We start from the raw sequence: 25,662 nt of genomic DNA, 5'->3' as shown, positions 1-25,662 counted from the left end.
CGCCTCCGCTCACACGCGCGGACAAGCGCCCGGCCCGGCAGACACGTCCGTGCTCCCACGCGCGCGGCTCGCCTCCCCAAAGCGCACGCACACGCGGGCACGCCCGCCCCGCCCGCGCACTCAGGCCCCCCCGGCGCGGGCCGGAGGAGCGGCCCCGCAAAGGGTTAAGGGCCGGGCGGGCGGGCGGGGCGGGGAGGGGCCTGGGCCCCGCATCCCCCCCGGGCCCCGCACGTTGTCATGCAAAAGCCTGCTCGGCCCGGCGCGGCGCGGCCCTGCTCCGCGGCGCCCGCACGGACGGACGGCACGGCACGGCACGGGGCGGACGCGCCGTCGGGGCCGGCATGGATTACTCCTACCTCAACTCCTACGACTCCTGCATGGCGGCCATGGAGGCGTCCGCCTACGCCGACTTCAGCCCCTGCAGCCAGGCCGGCACCTTCCAGTACAGCCCGATCCGGAGCGGCTTCGGCGCCAGCCCGGCCTGCCCGCCCCTGCCCGCCGCCAGCTGCGCGCTGGGCGCCCTGCGCGACCACCAGCCCTCGCCCTACGCCGCAGGTACCGCGCCGTCGGGCCGCCGCCCCCGGGCGCCGCGCGGGCGCGGGGGCGGCCGGCCCGGCTAACGCGCGCTCCCCCCGCAGTGCCCTACAAGTTCTTCTCCGACCCGGCGGGCATCAACGAGAAGCGCAAGCAGCGCCGCATCCGCACCACCTTCACCAGCGCGCAGCTCAAGGAGCTGGAGCGCGTCTTCGCCGAGACGCACTACCCCGACATCTACACGCGCGAGGAGCTGGCGCTCAAGATCGACCTCACCGAGGCCCGCGTGCAGGTGAGCCGGCCGGGGCCGGGGCCGGGGCCGGGGCCGGGCCGGGGCCGGGCCGGGCCGGGCTGCCCCGCACCTCGCGCGCCCCTTCCCCCCGCGCGCCGGCGCCCGCGGCAGGGCGGGCACGAGACTGCCCTCGCGGGCCGCCCCAGCCGGGCCCGCGACCTCCCGGGCAGCCCCGTGCCCGTGCCCCGACGCGGCTGCCCGGGGCCGGGGCCCGCCCCCACGTCCGCGCTCCCGCGGGGCCGCTGCGGGCCTCGCCCGGGCCCGGGGCAGGGGCAGGGGGTGCACCGCTGCGGGCCGAGGGGCCGCGGGCGCGGGGTGCAGGCGGAGGGCGGAGGCCGGGGCTCCTCAGCCTGGCAGGGGGCCGAGAGCCGAGCCGGGACTCCCTGCCCCGGCTCGGGCGGGCGGAGGAGGCCGCCGGGAGCCGCGCGCCGCGAGGGGGAGCGGGCAGGCGCCTGCGGGACTTACAGCGGTGCGGGGGACCCCAGTTTCGGCCGTGCAGAGGGGCAGGGGCTGCAGCGCTGCAGGAGAGGGGCTGGACGGCGCCGCGGGCTGCCCCGGGGCTGCACAGCGCCGCCCCTCCCGCCCGCCCCCGTGCTCGGCGCTGCAGGCTCCGCACAAGAAGGCGGGCCCCCGAGGAGACGGGTTTAGCCGGGGGCAGAGACTTGGGTGCACCAGGTAAATGCCCGCCGGGGCCCAGGGCACACTGCGGGGCAATGGTCTCAGGCTGGGCTGATTTAACAGCCCATCTCCAGCAGATTTGGGGGTCCCCTGCCCCACCGGAGGACGGGGGGAGCAGCCGGGGGCCCACAGCGCCCACCCGCTGCCTCTGGGTGGGGCTCGGGCGAGGGAAGCAGGGGCTTCCCGGGGAAGGGGGCAGGAGCACAGGGGCGTGGAGGAGGGAAGCCCAGCGGCCAGGCCCGAGGGAAGCACCGGGCTGAGGCCGACGAGCACCCCAGGAGCCGCCCAGGCGGCCCCCCCCCCCCCGGTGCTGTACTAGACGTGCGTGTGGAGGGGAGCTGCCGAGGTCACGTCTAGTCCAAGCCCCGCCGCGGGCAGGATCAGCCCCCCGGCAAACCCAGGGCCCGACCCCTGAGCAAAACTCGGCAGCACCAGGCGTGCCCCCCCCCGGCACGGGGGAGGCCGGGGGCCCGCGGCCGCCAGCGTCCTGCTGCTGCAAAGATTGACCCGAGATGCTCAGGAGACCCCAGTGCCCCCACGACAGAGGACGGGGGGACCCCCTGCCTGGCCCCAACTGCAGCGTCGGTCTGACCCCGAGCGCAGGGCAAGACCCTCCAGCCAGGGCCCTCCGGGCTGGGGCCAGCGGGAGCACCGGTCCCGTCCCGGCTGCGGCCAGCGCCTCTCGGCGAGGCTTGCAAGCCCTGACACGGGGCGGAGCAGGTGGGTCAAGCAGCGAAGCCCGGAAGCCGGGACCCCACAGTGGAGGAGGCAGCACGGCCCAGTGGCCTCAGGGCACACGGGGAAACTGAGGAAGGGGCGAGGGCGGGAGGGGCAGGGCACCAGCAGCCCGTGCAGGGAGAGCTGCGGCGCACCAGCCGGCATTTGCAAGCCGCCCAAGCCCCGTGGATCGGGGCCTCCCCGGGTGTCCGGAGTGGGCTGCCGGCTGGATCCGCGAGACGGGACCCGGCCTCCCCCTGCTTCTTGCCTGGAGACACCGCCAGAAAAGCTGGCGCTGCGCGCCCGCCCGCCCCGCCCCGCGCGGCCCCGAGCGCGCCGCACCCGGCGCTGGCCGCAGGGGTCAGGTCCCGCCCGGCCGGCCGGCCGTCACGCGAGACCCTGCCTCCGCCGGCCGCGGCTGCCAGAGGGTGCCGGCCTGCGGGGCGGCGCGGGGGCTGCCGGCACCAGCCTCGGACGGCAGAAGGAGAGAGGGGCTTTGCCCCTCGCGTCCTGGGGACGGCCGGGGCGGGGGCGCGAACCTGCTCCCCGGGCAGAGTCCGAGCTGCTCCGTGGCCGTGGCCTCCCCCGCCCTTGCCCAGCGGGGAGCGGGGAGCGGGGAGCGGGCCGAGCCAGGGAGCCCCGCGGGGCGCCGCGCGCGTGTCGGGGCGGAGGCGGCGGCGGCGGCGGCCTCTCCGGGCCCTCCGGACATGGGCTCGGTCCGGAAGCGCGGTGCCCCGCTCCGGGCACGGCCGCGTCCCGCCGGGCTGCCTCCGCCCTGGCGCCAGGCCCCGCGGCTTCGAGGGCAAGAGATGCTCCCCCGTACTGCCGGGACCAGCGCCGGAGAGTCCCGGCCGCATCTGGGGGCAGGGAGGGGCTTCCCCCGGGCGGGGTCGCCTTCCCCTGCAGCCTCTGCCTGGGGTCTCTGGAGCATTTACCCCTGCAGCGGCCGGACGTGGGGGTAGGTGGCGGGGGGCGCCGGCCGGCTGCCGGAGAAGCGGAGCGGGGCTCAGGGGAGGCTGCCGTGCAGCCGCTGCCCCCGCCTCTGCCGCGGGCCGGGCCGGAGAGGCGGGGGAGCCGGCGGAGCGCCAGCCCGCGCCGCGCCCCGCGTGACCCGCTTCTGCGCTGTCCCGCGCCGCGCCCCGCGTGACCCGCTTCTGCGCTGTCCCGCGCCGCGCCCCGCGTGACCCGCTTCTGTGCTCTCCCGCGGCGCGGCCGCCCGCTGCAGGTCTGGTTCCAGAACCGCCGCGCCAAGTTCCGCAAGCAGGAGCGAGCGGCCAACGCCAAGGGCGCCGGCGGGGGCGGCGGGGGCGGCGCCGCGGCCAGCAAGAAGCCGGACCCGCGCTCCTCCTCGGAAGACGACGAGTCCAAGGAGTCCAACTGCAGCCCCACGCCCGACAGCACCGCCTCGCTGCCCGCCGCCGGGGGCCTCAGCCCCGGCAGCAGCCTGAGCCCCAGCCCCGGCACGGGCCAGGGCCTGGCCCCCGGCCACGCCGCCCAGCCCCTGAAGGCTCCTCTCTGGCCCGGGGTCAGCACTAGCAACGGCCCCAGCAACACGGCCGAGCTGCTGAAGGCCTGGCAGCCGGCCGAGGCCATGCCCGGACCCTTCTCCGGCGTCCTCTCCTCCTTCCACAGGAAGCCCAGCGCCCTCAAGACGAACCTCTTCTAATGGACTGGGCCCGCCGCGCCCCCCGCCCGGCTCCGGCGGCCGGGGCCGGGACTCGCGCCCCCCGAGCGAGCCAGCCCGGTGCCGCGGCGCCCGCCCCGTCTCGCCCCGGCCGGGGAGCTGCCCCCAGGGCCCGAAGGCCACGCTGAGCCTTTCCTGGGTTTGCTGAGCCCCGGCCTTTCGGCCCTGGGGGGTCTCCCCGCCGGCAGCGGAGAAGGAAGGGGGTCCCTCGGCCCCCACGGGCGCCGCGCCCGGCAGCACCGGCACTGTCGGGGGCTGCAGGATGGGCCCACGGGACAGGACAGCTTCCCTCCTCTGCATCTCCCTCGCCCACCCCCAGGCCTCGCCGCGGCGGCGTGCTTCTCCGGACCCGGCTGCCGCCGGCGGCTCTGCGCGCGCGGCTCCGGGCTCGCCCCACGGACACTGGTGGCCACCGCGTGACACCCCTGGGGGGGGCCTGACCGCGTCCGGCCCGAGAGGCGTCTCGGCGGAGGGCAGCACGAAGCAGTGCCGCCGCCGCGTGGGCGCGCCCCTGCCTCTCCCACCCAGGACGCGGCGGCGGCGGGGCGGGCGCGGCCGGAGCCACGGGGAGCATCACCAAAGCCCGGGCGGAGGAGAGCAAGCACTTTATGTCGGGGCAGGGCGTGCTCCCCCGCGCGGCCCGGGACCTGAGACGCGGCCCCGAGGGCGACGTGCGAGTTGCGTGGGGGGGTGCAACGCGAGCGCAGCAGGCACTCCTCCGGTCCGGTGCCACGCCACGGGCGGGCGGGGCAGAAGGGCTCCCTCAGCCGTGCGACAGGCGCGGGCAGGACCCTGGTGCCGCGTGGGTGCGCGGACCTCTTCCCCGCGGCTGGGCTGAAGGCAGGGCCGGACCCCCGGCGGCGTGGCCTTGCCCGAGCCACTGCCCGCGTGCCTGCGGGCCGCCGAGACGGTTCCCGCGCCAGGCGGGGCCGACGGGCCGGGAGCGGAGGTGGCTCCGGAGCAGCTGCCCGCTCCTGCGCGGCGGCGGCGGCGTGACGCGCCCGCGCGGGGCCCAGGGGGGTGCCCCCCGGGGGCGGGGCCTCCCGCGCTGGCGGCCCCCGCCCCGTCCGGAGAGGACGCCCCGGCGCGCGGGCCCTCGCAGGCCGCTCCCACCGCCGCGCCGCGCCGCGCCGGCCGTCGGGGCGGGGCGGGGCGGGAGCCCCCCCGGGCCGGCCGTCGGGGCGGGGCGGGGCGGGGCGGGAGCCCCCCCGGGCCGGCCGTCGGGGCGGGGCGGGGCGGGGCGGGGCGGGAGCCCCCCCGGGCCGGCCGTCGGGGCGGGGCGGGGCGGGGCGGGGCGGGAGCCCCCCCGGGCCGGGCGAGCAGGGCTGCGGGCCCGACGGGCGGCCGGCGCTTGCCGGGGCTCTGCCGGCGCGGCCGGGGCCAGCCTCTCCCTGGCGGACCTCTGTTTTTTGCTTGGTTTTTTTTAACCTGTTCTGTAATTTATTGAGCCCGTTGGCCAACGATGCTAATCCCAATAAAACTTAATTTATTGACGAGCCGGCCGGGGGGCTGCACCGGGGCAGGACTGGGACTGCAGGGAGGGAGGAGATGCGGGGGCCTGGGATGTTTTTGCGGGGGCCCATCCCCGCAGCCATTGCGAGGAGAGGTTCTGTCTTCCAAACGGCCTCTGGGCAGGGGCTGGACCCGAGGGGCTTGCGAGGTCCCTCCAGCCCTACGAGAGCCATATGAAATCTGGCTGCTTGGCAGACGAACGGGAACGGGCACGGGTTCGAGCCCCGGCTGCCTGCATTCAGCTCCCGACTCTGCCACAGACTCCCTCTGTGGCCTTAGGCACCTCACTTCACATCTCCCTCAGTTTCCTCCCCCCAGGTAGCAGTGTTGGCTCAGCCCCTCCTGTGCCGTGGGGCAGGGCCCGTTTGGTGCTGCAGGAGCGGGGCACGGTGCGACGGGGGCCCCGCCCCGCGCTGCGCAGGGAGCTCCAGACGGTCCCGAGAGATCGCCAGCGGTGTCGTTCTCTGCCAGCGACCCGTCGCCCGCGGCCGGATAGCCACGACTGGAGAGCGGCACGGGCGCCCGAGGGCACGCGGGAGACGGCGTCTGGGTTGCTGGCCCGGTTCTGCAGCACGGCTGCCCTCCGTGGGCTTGGGCCCCATGCCGTGCCTCAGTTTCCCCATCGGCTCAGGAGGACTACCCGGGCCTGCCTCGTGGTGGAGAGGGGGCACAATAAAGGGTGTATGAGCACCAAGGTGGGGCCTGACACATCACCCCTGCCACAAGCATTTTGGGACAGGAAGCGGGGAGACTGCAGGCACGTGGGCCTGCCCCGGGCATGGGACACGACGGGGCGATTCCTCCAGCCTGCAGCTACCGCCAGGCTCGGGCAGCTGAAACCGGCTGTCCTGGTCCTTTACGGGCCCCAATCCCAGGACAGCGCGGCCTGTGTGTGCAGTTGGGTCGGGGTCCAGGCTGCCTCCCCGCTGCCCTCCAGCCTCCTCTGGCCCCGGGGCCCAATATTAATCCAGCCAGCCCCATCCCCCGCCCTCCCCTCCGCAGCCCTGGCCCCCAACGGCGGAGAAAGCATCTGGACCAGGCAATGGGGTCTAAGCAAATGAGCCCTTTTATTGCATGAGCAGGTGATCATCCAGGCAGTGCTGAGGACCCAGCTCAAAGGCTGCAGAACTTGCCGCTTCGGGGGGAGGGCCCTGGGGGTCACCTCCCCCGGGAGAAATAACCTTCGGCTTAAATTACACATTAAAAAAATAGCTCGGGATTTTAAAAAAGCCGCCAGAGAGGCCCGGGCAGCGGGTTAGTGGGGTTAAGGTCACACCACGTCTCACTAACTACCCGAGAGGCAGCAGGGGAGATTGTCACGCGGGCGCTGGGTCCACCCCGCGCTGGAGCCCGGGCGCCTCCTTCATTTCAGCTTGTGGGTTCTCCCCCCCTGGGGTCCCGTCACCGAGGACTGCAAGGCGCGCGGTCTCCATTGTACAGCTCCGGGCACCTCTGCTGTGCTGGCAAGTCTTGTCTGCCCTCACTTTGGAGGTGGGGAAACTGAGGCAGGGGGTGGCAGGAGTGGCTCAGGGTCCAGGGAAGTGTCCGTGGTGGGGCTGGGTCCCTGTCCACAATGGCTCCCATCCCAGCGCCCTCCGGTTTGCCCCCAGTGCGGGAGCTGCTGCACCGGGAAGCACCGGGTGCGTGGCCCAGCTCTTGCCGGACACCCACTTTGTCCCTGTGCCCCCCCGAACAGCTGAACAGAGGGGGCAACAGGGCTGTAGGGGGCCAGGAGGCTGTGGGGCACTTGGGGCAGTGAGGCTGGGGGTGCAGGGGCTGAAGCCCCTTCCAGTTGCTGGGGCTGCAGCCCTGGAGACCCTCCACTTGCCCCCTTCAGTCTCAGGGTATCCCCCAGCTAATGCAGCCTCCATCCCTGGGGGGGCCAGGCATGTCGCCAGCTGCTCTCTGCCGTGTCCCCTTCAGCCCCCATGCCCCAGTGCTGAGGCCCCTCCAGGGCTTGGCGGGGTCCCAAACCACGCTGGCTGGACTGAACCCCCCCTCAAGGCACGGCCTGGTCACAAATGCCCACCCCCTCCGACAATAAATAAGCAATAATTTAAAAGAGCAGGAGGCTGCATGGAAATGGAGCAGCCTGGACCACGCTGGCCCCCCACGTCCCCCCGGGTTTGGGGGTCTCCAGCTCGAGTCCTCCTGGAAGGCACAGGGAATACTCAGCGCAGAGCTGCGGCGCGGGGCACAGACCCAGCGCTCCGGGTCATCGCCCCGTGTCCTCCCCGCGGGGCAGGGATGGCTGCAGGGACCCCCCCGCCGGCCTGGGGAGGGCGGCGTGTCCGGGGCCATGCGGGGTCCCACTATTTCCTGAGCCTCAGGTTGTCCAGCAGGAGGTGCTTGTGGTTGGGATCCATCACCCCGGCCTCCTCCAGGTCCTCCTCCGTGATGTCGCTGCGAGGGGGAGCGGGAGCACCCACGGATTAATCCTTGCCGCCTTTTCCCCCACCCCATAACCACCCTCCACGGCTCCAGGCGATGGGGGCTGCATCACCTGCACTCTCCCCGGGGGCAGAGCGGGAACCAGCACCCCCTGGTAGTGCACAGAGGCCTTGTGCCCGCCACGGGCGACCGTGCCCGAGCTGCCACGAGGAGGCTCTGGATGCCCCCAGCAACGGGGACCTGCTGAGGCCACAGGAGAGCCAACGCTGCCCCTGGCCCACCAACGCTTTCTGCCCCACAGCTGTTGCCCCTTCCCAGCCCCGGGGCTCACGGATGTGCCAGCAGCACCCCCTGCCAGAGCCCTGGAGCAGGGGCAGGCCGTGCAGGACCCCCGCCCTCAGCACTCACCTGAGGAACTCGAGGTCGTCCCAGCCGTTGTGAATGAGCCCCTCCTCGTACCGCTCCAGCCCGAGGGCCCGCAGCCAGGCGCCCACGCTGGGCTCGTCCAGGCTGGCGCTGCTCCGGCCCCCCTGGCACACGGCCTGCACGGGACAGACAAGACGGGGGCAGTGGGCAGCTCTTGGTGTGTCTGCCCACCCCCTGCCCCCCTCATCCCCATCCCCATCCCGGCGCTGACTGCAACCCCTCTCGCCCCAGGGAGGGGGCCTCAGGAGCTGCGCGGGGTCTGTATCCCCATTGTGCAGATGGGAAAGCTGAGGCACAGGCAGGGCAGTGACTGGCCCCAGGTGGTACAGCCGGGATCGAAACGCGCACTGGCAGCCGGATGAGGGGTCGGACTCCTCCGGGGGGGCCAGTTACTACTTCCAGCCCAGGCTGGGGATGGGGACCGGGCTGTGCCAATGCTCCTGCTGGCATCAAGCCTGCAAGGTGCTGGCTGGGGGGACTTGCCCTGCGCGCAGGGTCAGACCATTGCTGCGTTTGGGGGCAGGAAGGGCTTTCCCCCCGGTCAGATCAGTACAGACTGGGGCGGTTTGCCTTCCTCTGCAGCGGGGGCACGGCCTCTGCATCGATTAACCACCGTTGCAGCAGCCGGATGTTGGCAGCGACGCCCCCGCTGCCTTCCCCGCGGCAGGCTGAGGCCCGTGCCAGGGGGGACTGTAGTTTTGCAAAGATGCTGGACACCGGGTTTATCCGGGCTGCTTTGGACAGGGCTGATCCTGCCCCAGGCAGGGCCTGGACTAGACGTGACCTCCCCAGGTCCCTGCAGCCGCGGGTCTCTCTGAGTCTAGACTCCAGCCCGTGCCTCCTGCTACAAGGTCCTTGCCAGCATGAGCAGGGGGGCAAACCCCTTCTCAGCCCCACCCCACAGCTCTCCCGCGAGGCATCCCCAGCCCTACCTCCTCCGCCAGGTCCTCCTCGATGCTCTCCCGGATGGAGCGGGGCGGGAAGCTGGGCGACCGGCTGTAGTCGGGGAGCAGGCATCGGGGGGGCAGCTCCAGCCGCCCTTTGCCCAGAGGGGCTGGCGCGGGGCGGTTTCCCGGCTCCCGGCTCCCACCGCCCCCTTTGCCGCCTAGGTAATCCACCTCGCTCAGGGTCTTGGCCATCTGCAGCACGGAGCAGGAGCGGTCGTCCAGGAGCCCCGCCGGCGCCGGCGCCGCGCCGGAGCCCTCCAGCAGGAAGCCGTGCTCGGGGGGCGCATGGGCACGCGGGTGCAGCTTGGGTGGGGGTGGCTTGGTCTCCAGGGGCTCGCTGAAGGCCACGGCAGCTCGGGCCTTGGCCTTGACCTCGGCGTCGTCCCGCCGGCCTGCCTCCTTGGTGCTGGCGTAGAAGGGGTTGTCGCTCATCTCCAGCTCCACCGACTTGGGCAGCGGCGGGGGCGGGAAGTCGGGGGGCGGCAGGTTGAGGGGCGCGGGCTCTTCGTCCGAGGAGGTCTCGTCCCCCCGGCCCGGGGGCGTCTGGCCAGTTGTGGGGGGCCTGCGCCGCTCGGGCTGCACGGGCACCATGATCTGCACCTTGTTCTTGGGGGCCGGCGGCTTGGAGGCGGCCGGCGAGGCGGCGGGGGGCTCTGCGGCCAGCAGCTGGTGCGGGACCCCCTCCAGCACGTAGTAGGCCGGGTTGTTGAAGCTGTTCTTCAGCGGGGCCCCGTCCGGCTCCGCCGCGGCTTCCTGCTTGGACCTGCGGGAAGGCACCGGGAGGGTCAGGCTCCGCATCGCGAATCGCCCTCGCTGCCCGCTCGCACCGTCTCCCAGTGTCCCGTGTCCTTTTGGAGGCGCGGGGACCAGACCCAGGCGCCGCGTTCAGGGCGTGGGCGCCCCGTGGATTTATAGAGGGGCGTCACGATGCCTCCTCTCCCCCCGCTCGGCTCCACTCACCGGCTCTGGGAGGCGTCGTCCTTGGAGGAGCCGCGGAGCGGGGCGGGCGGGCGGGCGGCGAGCGGGGCGCCGGCCTTGTCCGGCTCCTCGGAGAGCTTCCCCACGGGGCAGGCCGGCGTCTCCCCCGGGAGGTGCTTCCGCCCGGACGACCTGGCCGGAGGGAGAGCCGGTCAGATGCTGGGTGGCTCCCACGTCCCCCTGGACGATGCAGAGCCACGGGGGCCGGCCCCCTCTGGAAAGGCAGAACTGCCCATGCCCTCCAGGGCCAGACCGCAGCTCCAGGGGCCCAGGAAGAGTCTCCCAGACTGGAGCTGAACGAGGCAGGGGGTGCAGCCCAGCTCAGGGGGGGATCCTGCAGAGCAGCGCCTACACTTGCACCTGCGGTGAGCATCGATCCCTGCTGCAGCTCCCCCTCGTCCTTACTTGTGCTCCTGGCTGGCCCGGGAGACGGGCAGCTGCTTCCCCTTGACTGCTCCGGTCTCATCCTTGTCGATGCTGATCCACTCTGTGGGCAGGAGACGCGCCGGCTCAGCCCCCCACGCCTGCCCGAGTACCCCTTTCCACCCTGCTCAGCCGGCTGGCCTCCCCCCTGGCCCGGGGTGCCCCAGAGCACGGCCCGGACCCCAGCCCCTCGGCTGGGCACAGCGGCTCTGCTCTGCACAGACAGGACGGGGCGCTGAGCCCCTGGCACTGTTGCACTGGCTCCCAGGCAGCGAGGGGAGCTGGGCCCAGAGGTCTCTGGCATCGCTGGCCAGGAGATGGAGCTACTGCCCCCACGTCCCCACCCCGGCCCATGCAGTCGGTGCCAGGAGCTGCAAAGGGGCTGGGCTTCCCCGTGGGGGCAGCAGACAGACAGCGATTCCCGCGGAGAGGGATGGAGGGAGCGCGCTCACCATAGAGCCTCTCGCGGGTGCCCACGCGCTCAGTGGGGACCCGGACCTTCATGGAGCCGCGGATGTTGCCGGTCTCCTCCCCGCGGTGCGACAGGTAGGTGAGGAACTGCTGGGCCGTGCTGCCGATCATGGACTTGAGGGCGATCACACACTCACCTGCAAGAGGGGTAGGGGTGGGGGTGAGTGGCCTGGACGCCGGGGGCGGGGGGGCCAGAGGAAACACTCCCACCTCCCCCATGGACCCTGATCCTTCCCTCTGTCCCTTCCAGGTGGCAGGGCCCCGGGGGACAGGACACTAATGCCCAGCTCTGCCACTGACTCACTCTATGACCTCAGGCAAGTCACTTAGCACCCGCAGGAGTTGAGGGCGGGGGAAGCACACCCCCAGGCCAGGGGATCTGCAGGGATGGGAGAGGCTCAGCCAGGGGAAGGATAAGCTCCGAGTGGTGGCCCCTTCGCCCGCTCCTTACCGTAGGATTCGTAGCCATCCAGCGACTTGACGGTGAGCAGGAGATGCTGGTCCTGGAGGTACTCGATCTCGGAGAGGATGGGCTTGAGCTGCGGGCAAGCAGGGGACGGTCATGCCGTGGGGACCACAGGCCAGCCGGGAGGTGGAAGGGGTGGTTACAGGTTGGGCTGGCAGGGCTCCAGCCCCAGCTCAGACGCAACCCAGACCAGGGCTTGTCCAACCTGCTTGCAAAGCTGCACAGTGGCTGGGCACGGTGCCCAGAGCACCCGGCACCCCCAGCCTGCACCAGGGGAAGCAGGGGGACAAGGGGTCTGCCAGGGTCCCCTGCTGCAAGGGCTGTTTACAATGCACTCGAGACCCCAGCAGCCAGCAGGACTCTCCCCATCACACCCTGCACTGGACCCCCAGGCGCCCGTGTCTCTCCTGACCAGGCTGGCGGTGGAGCTGTCCCCCTCCCCCCGTATACACCTCAACAGGCCACGGCCCCAGGACTCCAGAGACCTGGGCTGGCTGCTGGGCTCTGCCACCGAGCTGCCAACACCCTTGGGCATGTCACCTGCCAGCCCGGTGGGGATCGGGGTGCCGTGAGGGGTGCTCACCGTGGGCAGCTGCCTGGAGGACCACTGCACCTTGAGGAAGTTGATGTTGTCGCTGCTCTGGGAGTCGTTCTCGATGCTCTTCTTGAACTCTGGGGGGGCACGAGAGGCAGCCTCAGAATTAGACCCGCAGCCCTGACCCCTGCAGCCAAGCCAGCTAAGGGGGCATCTCCCTGGTGCGGGGCTTAGTGCTGTTTCTCTGCTCGCAGCACCCGCTGCCTTGGGGGCGAAGGCTCGTGTGGGGACTGGGGGCTGGGGGAGGCAGTCGGGCACTCACCTTCCAAACAGGGGGAGTAAAACTCAATGAAGAACTTGGTCCGGCTGGCCGTCTTCACGATGGCCTCGATGCTCTCGAACTCGATGTAGGCCTGGTCCGAGGACTTGGAGAGCCCTGGGGACGGGGAGAAAGATGTCAGAGGAGTCTCAAGTCCCCTCCTCTTGCTCCTCGGGGAGGGGCTAGGTCAGCCCCGGCTCATGGGAGGCCCCTGTTCAGGATTCTCGGCTCTTCCCTCACCCCCACAGCAACCTGCCAGGGGTCTCCTGGGTCCCGGCCCGATGCTGCACTGGGGACATGATGCCAAGCCAAGGGGCAAGAGCGCGGTCCCGGGGTTGATTACCATGGCACCCGGCACAGCATCTGCATCACCGGGATGCCCCTGGTGGTACCCAGGCAAGCTGGAGGGGGGCAGATTCCTGCCCTAGGCACCCCTCGCGCCCTACCTTTCTTGGAGACGAACTGTGACGTCACTCCGACCTCGAAGGAGCCGAAGACGGGGGAGTGGTCGCTGGTCATGACGTCATCGGTGCACCCTGGTGACGAACAGGGATGCTCAGAGCCCGGCATCTCCTTCCAGGCCAGCGGGTCTCGGGGAGAGGGTGCTACAGCTCAGACGTGCCCCGTCCACCCCCAGCGGGGGGACAGGACCAGCTCTCCCCCACCCTGAGCTCCCAGCCAAGACCAATGCCCACCTCCTTGCTGCGGGCTGTCAGGCCTAACGTGACGCCAGGGATGTGGTGAGACCTCAAGGGCACAGGCCATGGCAGCTCTGGGACGAGGGGGATGCCAGACTCCCCGGGGGATGGCAGCTGCGGGCACAGGCCACCCAGTCCCCACATCCAAGGGCGGCTTTGCTGCCACCCGTGTGCCCCCCCGCGCCTGCCGGCTCACCGTAGGAGTTGCAGTTGACGTGGGTCTCTGGGTAGGACTTCCACAGGATGCGGTCGCACCACGACGGCACGTTGGTGCGGACCTGGGAGGGGGCACAGGGCGCCGGGCGTTAGTGCGGCCAGGTTGCGAGCCCGTGCCACCCCACTCGCCTGCCTGGGGCCCGTGGCAGATGGCCTAGGCCCTCACCACCCCCTGCCCCGGGTGTGCCCCCACCCCCATTGCACCTACCCCCGTGGGCTTCTGCTTGTGCCACACGTAGGTGTCGCGGGAGCCCTTCTCGTAGCGGTAGGTCGGGGGGAAGGTGATCTCCTCCTCCGCTGCACAGACAGCCCCAGCGTCAGGAGCAACCCAGGGTCACCCCCCACCATTCATCAGCACCCCCATACTGCAGTGCGGACAGGGAGACCCCCCCGCCGTCCCTGGGGGATCCCGGTACCGCCGCCCCTCACCGAAGCGCAGGAACACCTTGTGCTTCTCCTTCTCCAGGTTGAGCTGATCCACCTTGAGCAGCGGCTCGAACTCCTTGCGGTTGATGTAGTTGAGGATCTCCTGGGGTGCGGGGAGGATGGGCGCTGGGTGCGGGCTGCGGGGAGCTGTCAGCTGCCCGCTGCCCTCAGCCAAGGACCCCCACCCCTCTGCCCGTGCTGCCCACCCCGGGGGCCCTCACCTGGATGTCCATATCCAGGCGGTAGTTGAGGTCCCCGAACCAGAAGAGGTGGGTGAAGCGGAGCGAGATGTCGAAGGAGCTGAGCTGCTTGTCGCCCAGGGACAGCAGCCGCAGGATGTCCACGTAGTTTTGGTTGCGCCTGTTTTGGGTGGGGAAGCATCAGCCTCCTGGGCACGTCCCTTGTCCCCCCAGCTGGGACCCGAGGCAGCAGGGTCCCAGGGAACAAGGCGTGATGATGGTAGTGTGTACGTCCCCGGAGTGCAAGCGAGCGTGCCAAGCAGCGCCCAAGGCCACCCGAGAGAGCAGGCACGCTTGCCGGAGGATGCCGGGGCCCGAGCTGGGAGCACGCACGCGTGCAAGCACAGCAGAGGCATCCTGCCCACAAGGTGCCTCTGAGCGTGTGAAAGCGCATGGGGATTCGTGCTTCTCTGTCGCCAGCCGAGGCTGGTGGGGAACAAGGACACACCTGGCCGTGCTGAGGACAGAGCAGGCTGCAGGAACGTACCCATGGCAAAGCACAAGGGGGGCTGCGTCCTGGCGCGAGCAAGGCACGCCTGGAAGGGAGCATGCGTACGTGCAGCAGGCAGCTTGCTGGGCCCCAGGGCAGTCCCAGCTCCCCCGGCTGCAGGCACCCCCATGCCCTGCCCTTGCCCTGGCATTGCCCAGCCACACCCCGGGGACGCTGGTTGACCTTGGGGCACGCAGGTGTTTCAGCAGCTCCTCCTCTCACCCCCTAATCCAGGTCCCGCCGGGCGCGGGCTGGGCACTCACCTGGCCGTCTTCTCATTGCCCGAGGTCAGGTGGCAGTTGACGAAGCCGAAGGAGGTGCCGTTGAACATGAAGGAAACCCCCACGGCCCCCTTGTTTCCTGCAAGACAGCGAGGAGGGTTGGGCGCCCAGCTCGGGGCGGGCGGTGACGGCTCCCAGGACTGCCCCACAGCTCACGCTGGGGCCTGGGGGGAGCAGGGCTGGGGCTGGGGGAGAATCCAGCCGAGGATCCCAGCGTCCCCAGAGCCAGAGGGAAGCAGAGGCAGGTCCGAGCTGGGAGTTGCTGCCCTGGCCCTGGACGGCGCTGTCCGTGCGGGCTCCAGGGGGGTGCCCAGCTGGGTACCGGGATGATGCCGCAGCCTCACGGCTGAGGGAGGGCACCACGGCAGCTCACGCCAGCGCTCCCCAGGGCATGCACCCCCCGCCAGCCTCTCCCCGGGCTGGGCCTGGCGCTCGGCGCGGGCGTACCCAGCGTGTTGGCTATGCCAGTCTTCACGCTGGAGGTGCTGATGTGGCTGATGCGGTTCTCGTGCTCCGGCTTCACCAGGACGACGATTTTAATGTACCACAAGGACTGCATTGCGATCTGCGGGGAGCAACCACATGGCGTTGCAGCCCCGCTCTCCAAAGATCCCCAGGGCAACCTCTCCTGAGCCCCACCTGCCCCAGATGGCCCACGCAGGGGGCAAAGGCAGCACCCCCAGGCGACGCGGACTGAATCCCCGGGACAGAATAACAGAACGGGGATTTGTCCTTCTCTGTCGCCAGCCGAGGCTGGTGGGGAAACAAGGACACACCTGGCCATGCTGAGGACAGAGCACGTTGCCCCCTCCCCAAACCCCCCCACGGTCCCGGGGCCAGCCGCTGGCCCGCAGCTGCCTGCACTTAGGGGGGCCTAAAACGGAGGGCGATCAGACAACCCCAGAGACGACGGTTTCCCAGCATGCGATGCTCCTTGACCGAAGCAGTGCCGCATTGCATCCCGGGAAGCTGCGGCATCCCGGGAGCCGTCCGCCCCACAAGCCTGGCCGGCGGGATGTGGGACTCGGGGCGGCCCCCAGGCCCGCCGGGGTGCCTACCGGGCGGTACTCGATGTCCGTGAAGTCCTTGAGCGTGCCGCGGAGGAAGTCGACCCACTCCTTGTCCCCCATGGAGTTCTCCTGGGTGCCGAAGACGTAGATGTCGTGGGGGATGGCGACCGTCGCCTCGTCCAGCGTCTTCCCGAGCCCCCTCGACGTGAACCACGACGTGACGCTCTTGGGAGGGAACACGCTTCCTGTTGGAGCGGGCACGGCCCCGCGGAGACGCTGTCAGGGCGGCAGGCAGCCGGGCTCGCTCCAGGGGCGGGGTGGTGGCAGGGGCACTAGCTGGACACCAGGGTGCGCCTCTTTCCTCTGCCACACACTCCCTGCCTGGCCTTGGCCAAGTCACTTAGCCCCGCCGTGTCTGTGCCACGGGGACCTTAGGAGGTGCCGTGCAAGGGGCGGAGACAGCAGCGAGGGGAGACGCAACAGCCAGGCAGCGTGGCACGGTCTGGCTGCAATGACGCGCTGCCAGAACAGTGCAGGAGGGGCCAGGCTCGGGGAGGGGGGGCTCTGGGGGTCACAAGCTGCCTGCTGAAAGGAGCAGAGGGTCTTGCTGTGGGGGAATGACTGAGCCATGAGGGTGCAGTCGCTCGCAGGGACTTATCCAGCCAGGGGGAGGGGTGCGCGTGCTGCCTGGTCAACAAGACACGCGGCAGCTGGAACGCGAGCGTGGCGCACGCCTGCAGCCGGCAGCTGTTCCCCTCAGCCAGCCGCTCCTGCTTCAGACAGACGGCGAGCGTGTACATCACAACAGCCCCGGGCCGCTCGCAATGGGCGGGGCACGCGGGCGTGCAGGCTCCAGGGGGGAGCGTGCTGGAGGAGGCACCTGCATAGGCGCGCCCCGGCACCGAACCCCCGGGCTGCTCCCCCAGCACTGACCCATGTTCCAGGTGCCGATGAAGACGGAGATCATGTCGGGCTCGTCCTGGTTGGAGTGCTTGTTCTTCATCAGCTGCAGCAGCTGGCAGAAAGCCTCGCGCTTCTGCAGGGGGGCGAGGGGGTGAGGGCATGGGGGGCACAGACCCCCCTTCTAGCGAGGCCTAGAAAGGGGCACAACTTGTGCTGGGGAAGCTCTCCCGTTCCCGTGAGGCAGCCGCCTCTGGGGTGGACTACCCCGAAAACCGCAGGGCGCCAGCCTGAGTCCCAGCCCCGCTACCCCCGGCTTCGAAACCGTGCCCACTGCCTGGCGCCGGCTGATGGGGGGCAACGCCGAGCTCAGCTAGCCCCACTCACCCGGGCGCTGACAAAGATGAAGTCCTTGCGCTGGGTTTTGTCCTTCTCCTTCTCGAAGACGATGCCCAGCTTGTTCTGCACCCGCTGAGACTTGATCAGCTGCCGGACTGCGGGGAGACGCCGGGCATCAGAGCAAAGCGGGGTCCTCAGGGGCAGCACGGTGCCCTCCCCGCAAGCTTGGGGGGGGGGACACACCGGGATGGGAGAGGGCTGTAGGTGTGAGCAACCCTGGAGCAAACCCTCGTTTCCTCCCCGCCACCATCCCCTGGGCACCATGCACCTCGGGAGGAAGGACCCGGGGCGGCCACGGGCTCTTACTCTTGTCGTGGGTGAAGGTGTTCCAGTCCTCCTGAGAGTCCTTCTGCTTTTTCAGGACCACCAGCTTTCCGCCCTCCACATCCACGCTCAGCGTGTACTTCTGCGACTTGCCGATCTTGGTGAGGTCTCCCAGCGTCACGTCCAGCTTCACCTGGGGCAGGCACAAGGCTGCTCTTGGCCCAGGTGCACGGGGCGCCGGGCACGAGCCCAGGGGCTTCATGCCAGTGCAAGGAGAAGACGCGCCGCCCGGGGCTGGTGCACCCCCCTGGTGCCCCCGGGTGTAGGGATTGTGTGCCCGTGACTTCCCCCATGGTAGCGGCTCGCTCAGGGCAAACAAGCTACCATTGCCCAGTGCACGCAGGTACTCTGGGATAAGCCGCTTGTCCGTCTGCTCCCGATCCTGGAGCCTCGTCCTCTCTGGATCCCAAGCTGCATCCCTCCATCCCCCCAAACCCGGCCCCGATCCCTGCTGTGCAGTCACCGACTGCCCCCAGTCACGCCCCGAGGCCCCCACCGTGTCTCCAGCTTCACCCTGGTCCCATGTGGGGACCCAAGGCCTGGCTGCGACCTGACCTTTCACCCCAGCTCACCCTGCCCCTAATGGGGCCCAGACCCAGGCACCAACTTCTCGCTCCTGCTCCTCACCTCGAAGGCTTGGACAGGGATGCTCTTGGCCTTGCGGGACAGGGGCTGAGCCGGGGCCGACTGCGCCGTGGAGCTCATGTCCTGGAGAGCTTTCAGGGCCTGCGGGCAGAGCCGGGCATTAAAGCCTCTCCAGAGCTCAAGGGGAGAGAGCCCGGCACCAGGGCAGGGTAAGGGCAGGGCTCCCAGCCCCTCGGTGTCAGCTCCCACGAGCCCACAGCAGCCTGTATTTTGGAGTCCCGGGCTCATAGCAGAATCCCAAGTCCCAGATGCAGGATGGGGGCTGGCAGAGCCCAGGGTGGAGGTACGGTGTTTGGCGGCTGAACCCCTGCCTCCTGCTCAGCTACCAGCAGCATGCAGGGCTGCGATCGACCCGCAGCGGGAGGCAAGGGCAGCTGGGATCCAGCGCTATCGACCCATCGATCATCCGCCTGGCTGCCTCCAGCGGCCCCGTCTGCACTTGGGCTTGCCGAGCTCTGCAAGAGGCACCGTCGGAGGGCGGCACCCAGGATTTCAGGGCTGCAACCACGGGGAGCCGGGTGCATCTCATGGTGATGCACCCGGGATGCTGCAGACTGCGTGCCAGCAGCCAGGTTGGTGGTAGGGCCTGATCCTGCCAGGCTCCCCACTGCCCGGGGAGGCACCGGGGTGGCAGGTATGTATGCATGGGGCGGCGGTGCCTGAGTGAGGCCATTGGTGCCGGAGCTGAGAGTGGATTTGCTCTGAGCCCTGCGTTCAGCCAAGTTTAATGCCATCCTTTCCGAGCCTCAGCGAGGCACAGCAGCTTGCAAAGAGGTACGGGGCGCATAGCTGCAGCTGCTCGGGGGGCACGTCCAGGGCAGGACTGGCCAGGGTCCTCAGCCCAGCCTAACCCTGACCCAGAGAGGCTCTCTTTGGCCTGAGCCCCCGGTGGGGAGGCTCAATAAAGCCGGCCCCGGTACCCACCTTCCTCTCGATGCTGGACAGCAAATCCTTGAGGACGGACAGCTTCAGCACCAGGCTCTCCAGCTCCTGCTCTCCGCTGTGCCCGGGGCTCTGCAGGCACAGCGCCACGCTCAGCCGCGCCGGCGAGATGCAGGCAGCTGCCCCCGTGTGCCCCCTCCCTGCAGACGGGGCCGGGCTGTTCCACCCACACGGCAACACTGCTGTGTCCCTCCTGTGTCCCACCCCCAGCACATCTATGTGTCGGCAGGGGGTGGGAGGGTCACTTTAGAGATGGGGAACCTGAGGCAGGGGGACCCGCTATGCCTCTGACCACGGGGTGTGTACCAGGCCAGGTGCGATTAATGCGCTCATCGAGGGAGGGCATTGATTTTTGCTGGGTTTCCAGCTCCGCTGCTTGCAGCCATGGCACCGCGCCGGCGAGACCCCACCTCGTGTCCCCCGTGGGCAGACGAACCCCCGGGGCAGCACGGGACAAGGGCTCTGCAGCCACGGTGGCGGTGACTGAAGGGGCTTCCACAGCCCCCTGGTTCTTCCCAGCCCCCCGTGCCTCAAGGAGCCTGGGGTCCGGGGGCCCAGCCGGGGGGCCCAGGCCCTGCCGCTTTGCCCCCGCCGCCCCCCTACCTGCTGGAGGATGCGGGAGACCAAGGGCGAGCTCTGCTGGTCGAACACCTTGGAGAGGATCTCCAAGCCTGACAGGACCTTGTCCACCTCGCTGCAGGGGGGAGAGGTGGGCGGGCAGCAGGTGGACAGATGGAGCCGTAAGCCCCTGCCCAACCTGATGCCCCGGCCCCGATCCTGGCAGCCAGGGGGGAAGAACCACAGGGCAGCGCCGCCTGTGCCATGAGATGCCCCCGGGGGGAGGGTGGCAGGACCCCCCAGCTGCCAGCAGCCGCCCCCCTAGCCGTGCTCACCTATGCAAGCGCTTGCAGGAGGTGACCAGGGTCTTGTTGAGATGGGGCAAGCTGCTGGCCCCCGCCTTGACTGCCTCCAGGTCCAGCGTGTAGCTCCCCTTCAGGTACTCGTGCGAGATGGTGCTGAGGCCATTGGCACTGAGAGGGCAGGAGAGTGAGTGTGCAAGGCAGCGTGTGATGGGTACCCGGGGACATGGGCATGGGGCAGAGGCGGGGCAAGAGGGAGTGTGCAAGAGTGCATGCATGTGTAAAGGCAGTGGGGGCGTGAGGGCAGAGCCGGGGCACAGTCTAGCGCGGGGGGCTGGGATGCCTGGTGGCTCTTACCTCTCAACTGCCCCATCCGCCGCAGCCGTGGGTCCCAGGCTGGCCGAGCCAGGCCCGGGGCTGACCATGAAGAAGCTGGTGGAGCCAGAGCGTGGTGGCAACGGGGGCTTTTCATCCTCGCCATCTGGAAGAGAGAGGCCAGGATGGGTCAGGGTAATTCCTCTGCAGCTACCAGAGGCCCGCTGGCCCAGCTCACCCCCAGACCAGGCTGGGACCCCGGTAACCAGTGCCACGGGAGGAAAGACCGGTCGCACCTGAGTAATCCCTGTCCTCGGCGTTCTCCTTGTCCTTGTCGCGCTCGACGGGATAGAGCAGGGTGCAGACCAGGCCCTGGTTGGGCTGCAGGTACAAGGTGATGAGCTCGCTCAGGGTCTTGTAGCGCCTCACCTGGACGCCCTGCGATGTCTGGGGGCACAAGGGCAGGAGGGGACCTCAGCACTGGGAGCGGGGCACTCACCTGCCTGCTCCCCACCTGGGCATGCACCAGCCTGGGCCAGGGCAGAGCCACAAATGGAGCCCAGGCGTCCTGGCTCCCAGCCCTGCACCTGGGCACTGCACTCGGTCCTGCCGGGCCTCTAGCACCTCTGCCCCGGGGATGCCTAGGGAACGAGGCACTGCCTCACGGCCCCTGTGCCGGGAGAGCCCAAGCAGCCCATCCTCCCAGCCCGGGAGGCAGGACGTCACCAGGCAGATTGCAAGGCCCCGGGTTGCCTCAGGAACCAGCATTTGCAGGTCCACCCCCCTGGACTTTGCCCCTGGAGGCTGGCGGCTCCTGGCACGTGGGGTTGCTTCCCGGCAGAGTTGAGGCTGCTCGGCCCAGGCGCTCTCACCGCTTTGGCTGGGCTGGGCTGGCCCAGGCACACACCAGCCCCTGCTTACAGGGGCTCCAGGTGCTGCCTGGCTCTGTGCATCTGTTTCTCCAGCTGTCCTCAACCATGCAGGGCATGCTCCTCCCCATGCACTAACCACTAGGCTGGGCTCCCCTCCAGCAGGGGAGCGGGCAGGCACCTTCTGCTTGCAATGAGGCAGCAAGGGGGCAGGTGCCCCTGGAGCTGCAGCTGCCAGCTGGAGGCCCCATGCGCACCTGGCCCTGGATGCACCTCCCCACGGTGGGGCTGTGTCCTAGTGGGGGGGCATAACACACACAGGACACAATGGACCACAGCCACACGCGTTCCACACAGAGCACCAGTGGACGCACACCCATGCAGTACACAGAAGACGCCGGACACGCGGGACGTCTCCCCCCCCGCCCACAACGGGACACACTCGCACGCCTCCCCCCCGAGGACGTCGAGGAAGCGGCTGCCACGGGCAGGCTCCGTGCGGGCTCTGCCCCACGAGCCCCTACGGCCGTGCCCCGCTCCCAGCTGCAGCGGCTGGGGGTGCCTGTGCGCGCCGCGGGCTCCCGCCGGGCTGGGAGCGTGTCGGGGCCTTGCGGAGGCGGCTGCTCTGAGCAGGAAGTCGGCCGGTGCGTGGGAGAAGTATTTATAGCCCAACACTGGCCCCTTTGTGCCAGTCCAGCAGACAGGAAGGAGCCCTCCCTGGAGAGGGCTGCAGCCTCCTCTGCCAGCCCCCGCTCAGCCCAGGAGAGGCGGCTTGCGGGGCAGCCGAGCTAGGGGCCCGGTGTGTCTTCTCCCCACACGTGCCCTGGCATCCCACCTGCCGGTGCCCCTCTGCCCAGACAGCACGGCAGCTGCTGGAGGGGAGCAGGGCGGGTGTGATCCTGTGGCCTGGCGTGGGCGTGCACACATGTACGCTGAGGCGGACACAGACACGGGCTCTCTGGACTGGCCACAGACACCTGCCACACCAGGGTGGGCGAAGCGTGTTTCCCCAGTGCACACGTTCCCCACTTACCTCCCTGCCACCCAGCAGCAGGTCTCAGCCCCTCGTGTGTTTGGGGTCATGCCTCTGGCCGAGCCCTGACCCCTTCCCCGTGCACTCGAGGCCAGGGGTGCCCTGCCCAGCTGGGGAAAGTGAAGCACGGAGTAGCACGGGGCTGTACTGGGTGGTGTCAGAGCACGGCACAGGTCCTTTCATAGGAAGGGCATCGGATGCGACATCACGGCAAATCAGAGGGGCACCCCTGCCCCCCCAGTAGGACACAGCCCCATCGTGGGGAGGTGCATCCAGGGCCACTGTTTGTGGGTACGGCATGTTGTGTAGTGTGTGCACTGAGTGTGTGTGTGCACTATGTTGTGTACTGCATGTATCGTGGCTGGGTGTGCCAGTTTGTGCTCCGCATGTATTGTGCGAGTGTGCCATGCTGTGCAGCATGCAGCATGTGTGGATGTGCCATGTTGTACACAGTGTGCACGGCGTTTGACAGTGCTGTGTTGCGCACTGAGTGCAGCGTGTGGGTGTGCCACATTGTGTGCCACACGCCTGGTGTGTGGCAGTGCTGTGTTCTGCGTTGCATGTACCATGTGCGGGTGTACCAGGTTGTGCACTGTGTACCAAGTGTGGGTATGCCACGCTGTGTGCTGCAGATACTGTATGACTGTGTCATGTGTGCTGTGTAGCATGTGGATGTGCCATTGTTGTGTGCTGTGTGTGGCAGCATCGTATTGTGTGCTGCACGTACTGTGTGTGTGCCCTGCATGTACTGTGGGTGTGCCACATTGTGCGCTGCACGTACTCTGCGTGTGCCACGTTGTGTGTGGTGTGAACTGGGTGTGGCAGTGCTGTGCAGTGTGTACCATGTGTGGCAGTGCCCTGTGTCCCGTGTGGGGTCCCGTGACCCCATGCGAAGCTCCCACCTGCACGGCCAAGAAGTCGTCCTCGTCGGGCAGGATCCGGTAGGTGTGGACGTGCTTCTGGAACCTGCGGGGAGCCAGAGGGAGGTGTCAGCGGCGCAGCCAGGCCCCATGCCACCCCTGCTCTGCCACTGCCTCACCCGGTCACCGTGGCCAAGTCCCTTTGCCTCTCAGGTCCCCTCCCCCAGAATAAACCCCTTGTCTTGCGTTCTAGAAATGCCATAGGGCAGAAGTGATGACCCAAAGCTGAGGGGAAACTGAGACAGGGAGAAGTGACGGGGACACCGTCGCCCAGAGAGTCAGTGGCAGAGCCCTCTCCGGAGGCACCTTGTCCAGGCTTCTCCGCTCAGCCTCCCACCCCCGCCCTGTTGCCAAAACACGGGGCAAGGTGCCCTGGCCCTGACCCCACACCAGCGCTGTGTTTACCACCCCCCTGCCCGACGGGGATGCACAGTGCCGGCTTTGTCCGCAGCCCCGCTGGCAGCTGTCTAAGCAGCCCGCGGCAGGCGAGGGGTGGCGCAGGCCTGTCCCAGGCAGACGGAGCCTCCCCAGGTCCCAGCGCCGGCTGCCCCACCCCGCCCCAGCTGCCCTGAGATGCACTGGTGGGAAGCTGGCACAGACACTGGAGCCTGGCGACGCTGCCAAGACTGCCCTGTCGCGTGTCCAACGCCCTCTACTGCTGACGATTCCCCAGGGTGCCGCGAGCGCCAGCCCAGCTCACCATGTCCCGTGTCCCACGCCCCATGCATGCTGCCAGCCAAGCACAGACCACAGGGGCCTGAATCCCGGTGGAGGGCCCCCACGGATGCTGGCAGGCACATCCCGGAGGCTCCTGTGCCAGGCGGCAGCAGCTGCTCAGCGTCTCTTGCCCCAGTTCAAATGTCCCCCGGGAATGTTCGTTTGCTGAGCTCCCTGTCCCGCTGCCTCTCTTCCCTCCTGCGCCTGCCCACCCGCCTCCATTCACAAGAACATGAAAGCACTGCGGGTGCCAGACGGGTCCCTCCAGCCCATCTTCCGCAGCAGCAAGAGCGGACGCTCGAGAGGGAGCATCGGACCGGGTATCTCTGGAGGGATCTATCCCCTATTCACTACCCTCCCTGGCCTCCACCATCCATTGGGTTAGAGAGGCCAGAGGAAACGTCTCCAGCAGCTCCGTTCGGTAGCCATGAATAGATCTATCGCCCATAAACATATCCAGTCCCTTGCTGACCTCTGCTCTCTGCCTCCACCGCCCCTGCAGCAGTGAGTCCCACACGTTAACAACGCATGGAGTCAAAAAAGTCCTTTCTCTTCTTTGTCTTAAAAAGCCTACCGTCTGCTCATCCCCGTAGGTGCCCCTTCGTCCTAGTGTTTTGGGACTTGGTGAACAACTGTTCCCTGTTCACTTTGCGATTATATAGCTGTCTCTGCTACTCCCCCTCCGCTTTCTCCTCTCCAAACTGAAGAGTCCCGGCCTTTATCTTCTAGTCTGTCCTGGTCAGGCCCCAATCACTTTTTGGCTGCCCATCTCTGGACCTTTTCCAACTCCACTCCACCATTTTGGAGAGGCGGGGACCAGAACCTGCCTGCAGGATTCAGGATGTGGGCACACCAAGGATCGTTATGACGGCACGATGATGCTCTCTGTTGAGTTTTCACTTCCCTTCCTAATGATGCCCAGCATTTCACTGGCTTTTTTGGTTACACATCAAAAGAAACCTCTCCCAGTCCCGGGGCAGTGAGACACGCACCGCACATACATGCAGCCCGCTTTCCAGTGCCTGGGGAAAGGCCAGTGCCAGCCGCTCTCCTCCAGCACAGTTGGGGCACGGGGGACGAACCCTGCCTACTCTCCAGCTTCACCACCACAGGTATGAGTGAGGGAGGGCTCCTTTCAGAGGCAACAGCGGTAGGGCTATTGCCCTCCTTTTAGTGATGGCGGGGCTCCCTAGCTCTGCTTCTGACCCTCCTGGCCAGAAGCCACCTTGCACACTCTCCACCTGGGCTCATGGTGGAAGCGGGTAGCAATGCCTGGGCAGCGGTGGGACTCAGCTGCAGCGCCATGCACACAGCAACTGATTACCCTGGAAGCCGAGGGCCGACCACTTCAAAGCAGGCTGGGTGCGGCTGCTTCTTGCTGCGCTGCATCTGGGGTGAGAGCGGGGCTAAAGGGCTCCCCAGGGAAGAAGAAATCAGCTCCTGCGAAGAGCTAGACATCCTTCAACACTGTGTGTGTGTGCACGTGTGCGTCTGCAGGGCATGTATGCATGCATGTGTGTGTGTGACGTGCATAACTGCATACGCGTGTGTCTGCAGGGCGTGTATGCATTCGTGTGTGTGTGACCTGCATAACTGTGCATACGTGTGTGTGTCTGCAGGGCGTGTATGCATTTGTGTGTGATGTGTATATCTGTGCATACATGTGCCCATATGTGTGCATATAGACCCATGTGCATCTCTGTGCATACATGTGCGCGCACGCATGCATCAGTGTAAATCTGTCAGCGCATGTTTGCTCCTGCCTGGTGTATATGCATTTATGAGCGTGTGTATGGGTGCAAGACTATGCGCGTGCACGATGTGTGTGTACGTGGCTGCATTGTGCATATAGACCTGCATGCACAGAAATCCCAGAGCCGCGGGGCTGGAAGGACCGGCAGAGGTCACATCTAGTCCAACCCGTGCCCGAGGCAGGACCAGCCCTGTCCAAACCAGCTGGACAAACCCGGCATTTAAACTTCATAAAACTCCAGTCACCCCTGAC

The 25,662-nt window shown here is 68.6% G+C and overlaps 2 protein-coding genes across 2 annotated transcripts in view; one reads left to right on the top strand and one right to left on the bottom strand.

Moving 5' to 3' along the window:
• The first annotated feature begins 269 nt into the window (after window positions 1–269).
• Window positions 270–3,895, top strand: PHOX2A (paired like homeobox 2A). The gene is made up of 3 exons (XM_090031792.1): window positions 270–555; window positions 639–826; window positions 3,447–3,895. Exons 1-3 carry the CDS (start codon window positions 342–344, stop codon window positions 3,885–3,887), a joined length of 843 nt encoding a protein of 280 aa, XP_089887918.1. The 5' UTR covers window positions 270–341; the 3' UTR covers window positions 3,888–3,895.
• Window positions 3,896–6,465: 2,570 nt separating this feature from the next.
• INPPL1 (inositol polyphosphate phosphatase like 1) overlaps window positions 6,466–25,662 on the bottom strand; it is a 33,788-nt gene continuing 14,591 nt past the window's right edge. The window contains exons 2-28 of the mRNA XM_090030871.1: window positions 22,923–22,986; window positions 20,415–20,565; window positions 20,161–20,284; window positions 19,837–19,974; window positions 19,547–19,637; window positions 18,926–19,015; window positions 17,984–18,082; window positions 17,339–17,489; window positions 17,021–17,127; window positions 16,667–16,769; window positions 15,782–15,978; window positions 15,171–15,288; window positions 14,706–14,802; window positions 13,935–14,073; window positions 13,717–13,816; window positions 13,496–13,584; window positions 13,268–13,349; window positions 12,820–12,909; window positions 12,377–12,490; window positions 12,103–12,191; window positions 11,505–11,592; window positions 11,035–11,190; window positions 10,565–10,646; window positions 10,142–10,291; window positions 9,167–9,944; window positions 8,217–8,350; window positions 6,466–7,820 (exon numbers count right to left, since the gene is read on the bottom strand). Coding sequence (XP_089886997.1) covers window positions 7,730–7,820; window positions 8,217–8,350; window positions 9,167–9,944; window positions 10,142–10,291; window positions 10,565–10,646; window positions 11,035–11,190; window positions 11,505–11,592; window positions 12,103–12,191; window positions 12,377–12,490; window positions 12,820–12,909; window positions 13,268–13,349; window positions 13,496–13,584; window positions 13,717–13,816; window positions 13,935–14,073; window positions 14,706–14,802; window positions 15,171–15,288; window positions 15,782–15,978; window positions 16,667–16,769; window positions 17,021–17,127; window positions 17,339–17,489; window positions 17,984–18,082; window positions 18,926–19,015; window positions 19,547–19,637; window positions 19,837–19,974; window positions 20,161–20,284; window positions 20,415–20,565; window positions 22,923–22,986 — 3,712 coding nt within the window. The 3' untranslated portion in view covers window positions 6,466–7,729. The remainder of the gene's footprint in view (window positions 7,821–8,216; window positions 8,351–9,166; window positions 9,945–10,141; window positions 10,292–10,564; window positions 10,647–11,034; window positions 11,191–11,504; window positions 11,593–12,102; window positions 12,192–12,376; window positions 12,491–12,819; window positions 12,910–13,267; window positions 13,350–13,495; window positions 13,585–13,716; window positions 13,817–13,934; window positions 14,074–14,705; window positions 14,803–15,170; window positions 15,289–15,781; window positions 15,979–16,666; window positions 16,770–17,020; window positions 17,128–17,338; window positions 17,490–17,983; window positions 18,083–18,925; window positions 19,016–19,546; window positions 19,638–19,836; window positions 19,975–20,160; window positions 20,285–20,414; window positions 20,566–22,922; window positions 22,987–25,662) is intronic.

Source organism: Crocodylus siamensis, chromosome 1 (assembly GCF_052110815.1).
Source record: "Crocodylus siamensis isolate JL-2025a chromosome 1, ASM5211081v1, whole genome shotgun sequence".
Taxonomy (NCBI): domain Eukaryota; kingdom Metazoa; phylum Chordata; order Crocodylia; family Crocodylidae; genus Crocodylus; species Crocodylus siamensis.
This window is presented reverse-complemented; position numbering and strand designations above follow the sequence as displayed.

Coding starts and splice junctions, on each gene's coding strand:
- PHOX2A (XM_090031792.1), top strand. CDS start 342: ATGGATTACTCCTACCTCAACTCCTACGACTCCTGCATGGCGGCCATG. Junction 556..638: donor GCCCTCGCCCTACGCCGCAG/GTACCGCGCCGT, acceptor CTCCCCCCGCAG/TGCCCTACAAGTTCTTCTCC. Junction 827..3,446: donor TCACCGAGGCCCGCGTGCAG/GTGAGCCGGCCG, acceptor CGCCCGCTGCAG/GTCTGGTTCCAGAACCGCCG.